General features: G+C 39.4%; 1 protein-coding gene across 1 annotated transcript in view; it reads left to right on the top strand.

Annotated features, from left to right (window-relative positions):
- The first annotated feature begins 4,885 nt into the window (after positions 1-4,885).
- Positions 4,886-10,428, top strand: part of RASA1 (RAS p21 protein activator (GTPase activating protein) 1) — a 58,343-nt gene continuing 52,800 nt past the window's right edge. The window contains exon 1 of the mRNA XM_010295238.1: positions 4,886-5,007. Coding sequence (XP_010293540.1) covers positions 4,886-5,007 — 122 coding nt within the window. The remainder of the gene's footprint in view (positions 5,008-10,428) is intronic.

Raw genomic sequence — 10,428 nt, forward strand, 5'->3', positions numbered from 1 at the left:
TAACACCACTGTCAGAGAGTTAATTTATGCACTGTTTCAGGTACTTCCAAGATTTCAGGAGCCATTGTAGTTACAAGGAGGATGTAAAATGTAACATTATAGGATTTCTTTTAAATTAATCTCTAACCTTGACAGGGTTCCTAGTAATCCTTTATTTTAATTTCTGGGCTTTTTGTGGAAGTTTCTAAACATTAAGGCCTTGTTTTGTGAAGACAGTCTTTGAATAGTCTTAAACTTGTAGACTTTCCTAATGAGCTAGAGATAGGATTAGGCAGATTTGACAAAGGATAAGGAGGGAAATTAGAAGCAAATAAAAGCAAAGTTAGTTCTTCAGTGTTGTCTGCCAGGCTGGTGAGATACAGAATTCTGCTCTTCTGGTTTTCTTTCTGAACCATCAGACTGCTGCATCTGTTAGACCCAGCTAAGTTTCTCAGAGAACTGAGGAAAAAGCCAAAAAGCAGGCTTTTCTGAAATATTTTTAGGAAGTGGGGTAATTCTAGATAATCACTGGTTTGATTCTAAATAATTGTTGGCACATCTACAATTCTGAGTGGGTTTTCCAGTCAAAATGTCTTGTATGTCATGTGTAAGCATGATGGTTAACTTTCATGAAAGAGGATGTTAGATTTCTGACAAGGAGCACATGCTAGGGGAAGGCTGCAGAGGCCCTGATTTTGTTTTGGTTGACAAGGCTACTTAGGTTATTCAAGCAAGGGGACATTGAAGTTTTTGCAGGACAAGGGCATAGTTTTGTAGTTAGATGTTCTTCTTTTGAAAATGCTTTAATACAGAAATATCCCAGGAATAAAATACACTTTAAAAATCGATTCAGAAGTTCATACCTCCATACACTTAGTCTTTTTCTGTGTAATTTTATCCTTCGTGTGTGACTTTTCCATAAAAAAATTTAAGCTGGATGATTAAAATAATTAGAAGCTTTTCCCCTTTTCATTCATCTCTTGCCTATTTTATACAACATCAGTTTTTACCATTCCTGGTTTAGTCATTTAAATTTGCCATATGTCAATAGTAAACTGTATCCTTTCAGTCCTGCTGTTTTATTTTGGAAGTGCCCTTTGTAGTCGTACCATCTGCTTCTATGGAGTTGAAGTCTTGACTTATTACGAAAAACCAGTTACCAAAAAATACTACCAAATTACCAAAATATTATGTATCATCTTCTATAAGGAAAGGTCCAATATAAGTCTTCAAGAGCAGTAATTGATCCTGTAATATAAACTTGGATTAAATTTCTCCAGTTGAATGTGGTTATAAAGCTGCTGTTCCATTTGTTTAAATAGGACTACCAGCTCCACCCTTTCCCACTTCCTCCTAATTCATTCATTTTTTATAGGAGGCATGCAGTGTTGGCTTGATGGATAATTTCACATTTCTACCAAATTGTTATGTTTCTTTGTCTTAGTTGCTTACAATATATTATATGTACATCAGAAATTTGAGGGTGCTCTTCACTCCTGACCTCGCTTTATGTGATATAAAAGTTACTATTCTCCTGTATATGAATGAAAAGGCATTATTTCTTCTGTAACAGTAACAACTCACTAGGCTTCTTTGCCTTCCCATGGACATGCATCGCATTTGAGGATTTAGGGAATGGTTTGCTACTGACTCGAAACAAAATTACTGGGTAAAAGTTGGTGCTGGTGTTTCCAAGTTCATACTCCAATCTCAGGTTAGACTTTTAAGTATAAATAAAGTTAATCTTTCTGCATAAACTTAGACACAACTTTATCACTTCTTTATCTTTTAACTTGTTTTGCAAACTAAAAAAAATAAAACCAAAAAAGCCAACCAAACACAAAATCTGAGTTCCCAGTTTGCAAGTGTTAGGCCGTAAAGGTGTTAACAGACCAAATGTTTTTTTTTAAAATGAATGATTTTTTTAAATACCATGTAGTTGACAGTCTGTCTTTCACAGTAACCTGAAGAGATGGGAAATGAAGCAGATGCCAGTTCTGCACTTCCCATCAGGATGCTGTAAATATAGTTTGTTCAGGGTAGTCAGGATGTGTTCCTCTTTGCTAGCAAGCACCTAGTACACTTAATTTCCTCTTCTTGGGACTATGTCTTCGCTTAGTGTGTTTTCTTTAATTTTCTAGCAGTGGGAGGAGATTGTTAGCATGTAACAGGTTTTCTTTATTCACAAACTCAAAATCCCCAGGTAGGATTGATTTTTGTCTTTGATCCGGAGTGAAACTAGCTTAAGGCTTGTCTATTCAGCGTATGTGTGGTTTTTCATTTTACTGGAGCACAGCAGTAACGTGTTTATATTGTAGCTTAATGCTACGTGGGAGGACAGGATACTAGGGACTAGAGTGGGCAAACTCATGTGTTTGTTTTGGTCATTTTTTTCCATGCTGTCTACCCCATTTGCAAAGCTTATTAACAGAGGCTGAAATAGCATAAGGAAATGCCTTTGGACTAATGAATAAATGCGATTTAATGTGGTTGTAAACCAGCGTTTTGTGGAATAGTTCAGTTATTTATGTATTTGATTAAAAATTCTAGTGGACAAAAAACTACTTTAGATCCTAAGTGTTGCATTAAGGTGGCAAAAGCAGTTCCAGTATATTCCAGCAAAACTGACGCTTTCATATGGTGTTTTTTTGAGCAGTGGTTATGAGTTTGAAATGGAAATCGGTTGAAATTGAAAGCTATTAACCATACAAAATGAAATAGGTTGTCAAAATACCGTCTTGTTAAAACATATCTTAACCAGAGCAGATGTATTCTTACAGTCACCCTTGGTGCCTGTTGAGGCAACATAATAGTGAGAAAAAGAGCTGAAGATAGACATGGATAGAGCGAGATTAAATAAGCATGGATTGCATGAAAGTAGAATATTTTTCTGCCTTATGGTAGGATGAAGTTTTAGTTTCTTCATGTGAGTGTCAAAGGTGACAAGTCCATAATTCTGCAGCATTTATTTCAGTAACTCATGAAAAGGACTTTTTCTGAAAAATGGCTGAAGGGCCTTTTCCATACTGATTAATGAATCTGTTGCATTGAAAACAGACAGGGAATAGTACTGTATAAAAAAAAAATGAAATGTCATGTAACTTCATTTTAGTGTATGAGGTTTCTTTTCTGTTTAGCAGTTGAAGTGGTTAGCAGGTAAACTTTTCCTTTTTAGATAAAGAATGTCTTTATTAATTCCTGTTCTCTACAGAAGGGAAACACCTTATTTTTCTGAAGTTGATGGGTGGTATACTGATTTGGCCACCTACAAAACAGACATGAATATAAATCTGGTTCTTGTTCTGGCTGAATGTGTGATGTTAGAAGTACTGTTTTAAATGAATGGTTAAAAGCAGCAGAGCAAAATTGTACCTTCCATACATAGGAAGTGAAGCAGTAAGTAAACTGAGTATGTTAGATGAGGAAAACCAGAAGCAGAACAGCATTTGATGCTGGAAAAAGTTTGAGGAGGATTTTTCAGTAGTCTAGTCAATATTTCTAGTTAACATCAGATGATGTCATTTTGTTTAAACAGTGAATAGAGTTTCTTGACCTGTACTTTATCTAGTTTTTATTTTGTGTCATATATTGACTCCCAGAACTTCAGTGTGGGATGTATGCACTTCATCTACTGGCCTACCTAATACTGTGCCATATTTCTTCACCTTTTCTTGTCTTAATATTTTGTGTCTGGGCGGTGGGGAGGACCACAAATTTTACCAATGGGGGCATGGGTCTTTTTAGTGTAGGACCCCATCTGTTGATTCAGCCATAAATTCTTAGGACTCCCATAGTAGTTTTCCAATTTCTTACATATCATTCTTTTTCTTTTAACAAAACCCAGAAAAGTCTGGTATTTGTCTCACTGGTAGGCACGGTAGGAGGGAGGAGAAGGCATCTTGTTTTAACATTGCCTTTGTGCTGCCCGGAAATATTGCAGTGAAACGATTCAGTGTTTCTCTGTGTCCCTTCGGAGAGTGGTCAATACCAATTAAATGTCACCAGTGCTTGACAGATTTTATATACTTGTGCTGTTTTATGTACTTCTATATACTACATGAAGACTGTGGAAGTCTGTAGTATTTTTTATTTTTATGTATAGTATCTGCTCTATCACTCTTGAGCAGAAAAAGGTTTCTGTTCTTACATCAGCCTATCTTTAAATTATGTTTTGTGTAGGAGTAGTCAGCATGGATTTATGAGGGGGAAATCATGCTTATCCAACCTAACAGCCTTCTACAATGAGGTCATTGGCTTGGGAAGAAAGAGGGAGAGTTTTCTTCAACTTTACTAAGGCCTTTAACACCATCTCCCATAGCCTCCTCGTAGACAAGCTGGCATTGTACAGGTTAGATAAATGGTCAGTGAGGTGGATTGAAAACTGATTAAACGGCTGGGCCCAGAGCGTGGTGATCAGCAGCACAAAGTCCACGTGGAGGCAAGTCACTGGTGGTGTTCCCCAGGGTGTAACCAGGGGCCAACGCTGTTTAACATTTTGATTAGTGACCTGGATGCTGGGACAGAGTGCACCCTTAGCAAGTTCGCAGACAATACAAAACTGAGAGGAGTGGCTGAAACGCCAGGTGGGTGTGCTGCCATCCAGAGTGACCTGGACAGGCTGGAGAATTGGGCTGCAAGGGATATCATGAAGTTCAACAAAGGAAATGAAAAGGTCTCGCTCTGGGGAGGAACAACCCCAAGCTGGGGGCTGACCAGCTGAAAAACAGCTCTGCAGAGAAGTATGTGGGTGTTGTGGTGGACAGAGCCAGAGATGCACGCTCATGGCAAAGGCGGCTAACTGTAACTTGGGCTGCGTTGGGAGGAGCATTGCCAGCAGCTTGAGGAAGGCAACCCTTCCCGACTGGGGTGCTGTCACCAGTGCTGGACTCGCCAGTGCAAGAAAGACATGGACTTACTGAAGCGGGCCCAGTGCAGGGCCACCAAGATGATGAAGGGACTGGATCGTCTGTCAGTCAAGGAGAGGCTGAGAGAGCTGGGGCTGTTCAGCCTGGACAAGAGGAGGCTCGGGTGGGTTTTATTCATGTGTGTAAATACCTGATGAGAAGGAATGAAGATTAGGGAGTCACGCTATCCTCAGTGGTGCCCAGTGACAGGGCAAGAGGCAATGGAAACATGTTAAAAAACTTGAAATTCCATCTGAATACAAAAAGAAAAAATCCTTTTTTTATGGTGGGGGTGGTCAAACAGTGTCAGAGGTTGCCCAGGGAGGTTGTGGAGTCTCCATCGCTGGAGATGTTCATTACCCAACTGAACATGGCCCTGAGCAACCAGCTGTAGCTGACCCTGTGTGAGAGGGGCTGGGGGGGGAGGTTGAACTGGACAATTCCCAGCAGTCACTTCCAACTTAAGTGATTCTGTATATGTATAAATATAGTGTTTATGGTTGAGGATCAGTGTTGCAGGACCTATTTGATGAGAATTGTTACTTAAAGTAGACAGGTATAATATCAGAGGCAGTAGCTAATAGGGAGTACTTTAAAGGAAAGTGCAAGAAATCCTTAAGTTGGTAAAGAGAATATTTCATTATTTTCCATATAGTCAGATATCATAATTTCTGCTCTAAAAGCTCGAGAATTCACATTTAAAGAGCAAGTCTTTCTAAGGTAGCTAAAAGTGCTGCTTAAATATTTAATAAATCTGCTTGGAATATCTACCTTTTCCTTCTAAGGTATGTTTTTATTAGAATTATTTATGTATACAAACCAATGTTGCTAAACTAACTTGAAAGCTACAGTGATGTTTCAGGAATGGAGTGTCAAGGTCTCCAGGACACTCAGTGTACCCAGTCAGTGTTCTGGTAAGTTAGCATTCTTGTGACAATCAGGCTCTAAAAAAGTAATTTTCGTCTTCAAATTTTATTATTTTCAGATGCTTCTCAGGCCAACTATATACCAAATAATTTCTTTTTGTTAGGGTTTCCTTTTTTATTAAACTGAAATAGTAATAGTTGCTCATCCTCAAGTGCTAATTGTTGGGGGTTTTTTTGTAAGTATAGAGTTTCTGTAGGGTTGGAGTATATGGAATCATAGAACCATAAAACAGCCCAGGTTGGGAGGGACCTTGAAAGATCATCTGGCCCAACCTTTGTGGGAAAGGACGTATAGCTGAGATTATCTAGCACCTTCTCGAGCTGCATCTTGAAAATCTCCAGTGCGATTTTCCTCTCTCCCTGGGGAGGTTTTTCCAGTGAAGATTGTTTGCGCTGTAAAAAAACTTTAACTATTGGAGTACTATGATGACGTCCCCCTGAGCATTCTCCTCTTCTGGGAGAAGAGGCCTAATTCCTCAGTTTTTCCTCTTAAGGCAGGTTCTCCAGCTCTTAGATCATCTTTGTGGCCTTCATTTGGATCCTCTCCAGTCTGTCTGCATATTTTTTGAATTGTGGGGACCAAAACTGGACACACTACTCCATGTGCAGCCTGAGAACCGGGAAGAGTGGGTTGATCACCTCTCTATCTCTGCTAGCAGTGCCCCTGCGGATGCAGCCCAGGATCCTATTTGCCTTCGTTGCCGCAACAGTGCACTGCTGACTCACCTTCAGCTTGTTGTCCACCAAGACCCCCCAAGGTCCCTCTCAGCAAGGCTGCTCCCCAGCCACACAAATCCCAGCCTGGACTGGGCCCTTTGGTTATTCTGACCCATGTGCAGGTCTTTGCACTTGTCTTTATTAACTTCATACTGTTGTTACTAGCCCACTCTCTCCCAGCCTGCCCAAGTCTCTCTGTAAGGTGGCTCTCCCTTTTGACATGTCCATCTCACCACCCAGTTTTGTGTCATCAAGAAATGTGGTGAAGGTACTTCCAGTCCCATCGAGCTCATTTATGAAGATGTTGAACAGCGTGGGGCCCAGCAGTGATCCCTGGGGGACCCCAGTCATTAACAGGCAGCCAGCCAGAGTACAAACCACTGATCGTCATGCTCTGAACGTGGCCCATAAGCCAATTTCCTACCCATCTTGTAGACCGCCCATCCAGTCTGTATCTTGCTGGTTTGTCCAATTTATGTTAGTGTTGAGATGTTAGCTGTATCTGATTATATTTCAAGAAGTTGAATATGTAACTACATAGGAATATTGAAAACATTACTATTTTCTGTTAAGGATTATTGTTATTGGCTCACCAGCCAATAACAGTATGTGATTTTCTTAGTAGCTACTTACAGGTGTTTGGACAAGGGTTTCTTCTAATGCACTTCCCCTTGCAGAGTACACTTCTTGCTTTTTTGGAATAGTTTCCAGAAAACATCTAGGTTTAGCCTACCTTTCATAATCATCTCGGGAATCATATGGTAATTCTGTGTTGATTTGTATAAGAAGTTTTTCTAAAACTTTGGTCTCTTTTTTTATTATTATTATTTTACATCCACCACTTGCTCTGCATAAAATTATGCTTGTGTATGTAAATGTTGACCTGTATGTACGATACATAGAAAAGGATATTCTGTCTGTGGCTTACTCTCATTGGGTTTATATGGTTATTTTATAGATAAGTTGCATGATCTTTTTCTATATATAAAACTTAAGAGTAACCACAATCAATCAATTCCTTTTTTATATTGCCATCTGTTAGTAGCGTAACACTGGAGACGTTACAAGATTCAAGCTTGGATATTTGCTTAATCCGGAAGATTAAGGAATTGCTTGCATTATCTTGTTGAAACCACACCTTTTCCCTAGATTTTTTCCTGCATAGATTTTTGTGCTTTCTGAGCATCTGTGGAGAAATTTTTTTTTTTTTAGTTCTTTCCACTCCTTGGTAATAAAAGGGATGGTAGAGGAATGTCTTTATTCCTCCAAAAGCAAAATGTTACCCAGCCTCTGTAGTAATCGTCTCGTTTTATATGCAGGTCTAGAAACAGGGATTTTTTTTCTTTTCTTAGTTGTACGCACAGTTGTTTTATGTCATGCTGTTGGATTTGTTGCGTATGGATTGTACTCTCTAGGTTATATTCCCCCACTGTTGTTCCTAGTGCATGTGGGAGGTACCGGACATCTTTTTAATTCAGGTGTTGTACCTATCTGATTTCCAGTTTATAAACTGTGAGGATTTTCTCGCTATAGAAGCAGTTACCTATCCATGGGTGTGATGCAGCCCTCTAGAGAGGCATTCCAGCTTGTAAGAGGAGGTGAGAGTGGAACACAAAACAAAAACCTTGGTTTTTGGTTACTTGGTTACTTTGGTTACTTAACTCTCTTGGTTAGAGAGTGTGAGGTGCGAGGAGGAGGAGGAAGATAAAAGAGCCTCTGCTACAATTAATGAAGTTAATGGCATACAAGATGAACAACGTCTTAGGAATTCATTCATTATTGCCAAAGAGTATCCGCTGATTTATGTACTAGTATTAACATTGTTTCTGTAGTAGTTACTCTTAGTTCAGAAAAAGGCCTGTTTTTGACCTGAGGGCACAAGTAGGATGCATGTAAAACTGGGAAGTTTCTTGTTAAAAACTTCAGTGAATTCCAGAATTGATTTGCTAAGCTAATCCTTCAGTCACAAGATGCAAGCTGTTTGAAGAGCTGTTTTTCAGCCAGGTTAGCTGCTTAGTGGTGGCTCTTGCAAAAATGAGATAGGCAGTCTTCACTAAATACCCCAGGTAGGATTAGAAGACGTCTTTTGGTTATGTTGGACATTATGCTGTTGTCACATCTCTGTCTCTTTAAAAGCTTATAGCATTGTTTCTTACAGCAGTTTAAACTTTTAGAATCTTTCATTAGTGAAGTTATTTAAATGTAATTCTTTCTGACTGTATGCTTACCTTGCTCTTTCATCTTTGCGTAGTCTTTTTGTCAAGTTGTACTGAGGTTTTGGGTTGATCTGTTTTGTTCTAGCACAGAGTTGATGTATACTGAGCTGAAAGTTTTTTCATACCTTCTTTTGAGGTGTGTGCAAGTAGCACAGTTAACAGGTTGGCACAGCTGGTATACTGAGGCATGCCTATGGTAGTGACTTTCCATGTTAATTGGCTGGTTCTTAGTCTTGAAGTACAACAGAGTCCAGTTTTCCACATGCTGTTTTTAAGGGGTTTTGGAACAGTCAAATGAGAAAATCAGAATTATTTTTCATTAGGCTTAGATGGGTATGCTTACATGCATTGTACCACCTCTTCTAAAAATGCAAAGGGATGGAAAAGAGAGAAAAAACCCTCTCTCTCTTTCCTAGAAGAGCATTTAACACTCAATTTCATGCATACTGGATGAAGAACACTTAGCTTCAACTCTTGTTTCATTATCTTAATGGTGCATCCAGTGTGGTAGTTGATACCTATTGGCAGAACTTTTTCTGTCAGGAAGTTCTTTGTGAAGACTTCGTAAAAAATTGGTAACTACTGAACAGTAGCTAAGAAGATGGAAGAAGGACGTGAATTTAGTGAAGTCTGAGTGAAACTTACCTTAATGTAATCTCTACAAATAATGTGCATAAAGGAAGTAATGCAGCCATAGAAATCTGACAAAGATGAGGGATAAAAGTGTTAAAACGCAGAGTCTGGATAAAAATGGTAAAACTAAGAATGCATTTTAGGTTGAGAAAAACTGTAAAACTGAAATTGAACTTGAACAGTGAAGAGGAGCATCAAGTTGGGAGATGGAAAGCTTGAGAGGGGATGGTTGGTGTTAACAGGATAAGAAGAAACAAATAAGAATACAGGATATTTTGTTGTGTGTTTTTTCTCCTCTGTCTTCCTAAAACTGTACTCAAGATTTCTGTGCACCATTTGAAATTGAGGGTTTTCCTAGTTCAAGGTAGTCATCTTTGCTCTCTTTTGCTTCTAATGGGAACAGAGCTCACATAGTCTCAGGAGGTGATAACAAGCATCTGCAATGTGTGAAAGGTACAAAGGTGGTGACAGAACTGATAGGAGGGGAGCTCTGACCATGACTCCTAGAAGTTCTCCATTCTTCTACGGGTTTTGTTGAAGCAGCAAGGTGTGGCTAAGAAGAGCTTTGAGTGAAGTGGATACGGCATTTGATGACTCTCCTGTGCACTAGAACTTCTTTTTAGGCAGAAACAGAGTGGTCTGCAGCTATTATCAACACCTACATTTGTCCTAAGTTAATGAAAAACACTTTACTCCCCTTCAGCACTTTCTCCTGCATTCCCTCTGCCCTAACCTACAGTGTTTGTTGCTAAGTAAAAATTGCAGCTTACTGCAACAGCAGAGTCCTTTAGCAGAACAACAAAGCTTCGTAATATTTGCTTTTCCCACATGTAAAAAGGAAATATGTAAATAAAAGGATTTGGCTGAACAATGTGACATGCTTCCACACACAATAGCAGCTACCTCCTTCCAGATGGTAAATTCACCATCTGCTGCCTCTTTGTGAACAGCCTGTGCCTTGCATGGTGTGTCAATGTTGGGGGCCAAAAGTCCTGTTACTGTACCGTGAGCTTGCTAAAGGGATGCAGTGGTTGCATTCCTGGTCACAGTAGC

This window comes from Phaethon lepturus, unplaced genomic scaffold (assembly GCF_000687285.1).
Source record: "Phaethon lepturus isolate BGI_N335 unplaced genomic scaffold, ASM68728v1 scaffold12829, whole genome shotgun sequence".
Classification (NCBI taxonomy): domain Eukaryota; kingdom Metazoa; phylum Chordata; class Aves; order Phaethontiformes; family Phaethontidae; genus Phaethon; species Phaethon lepturus.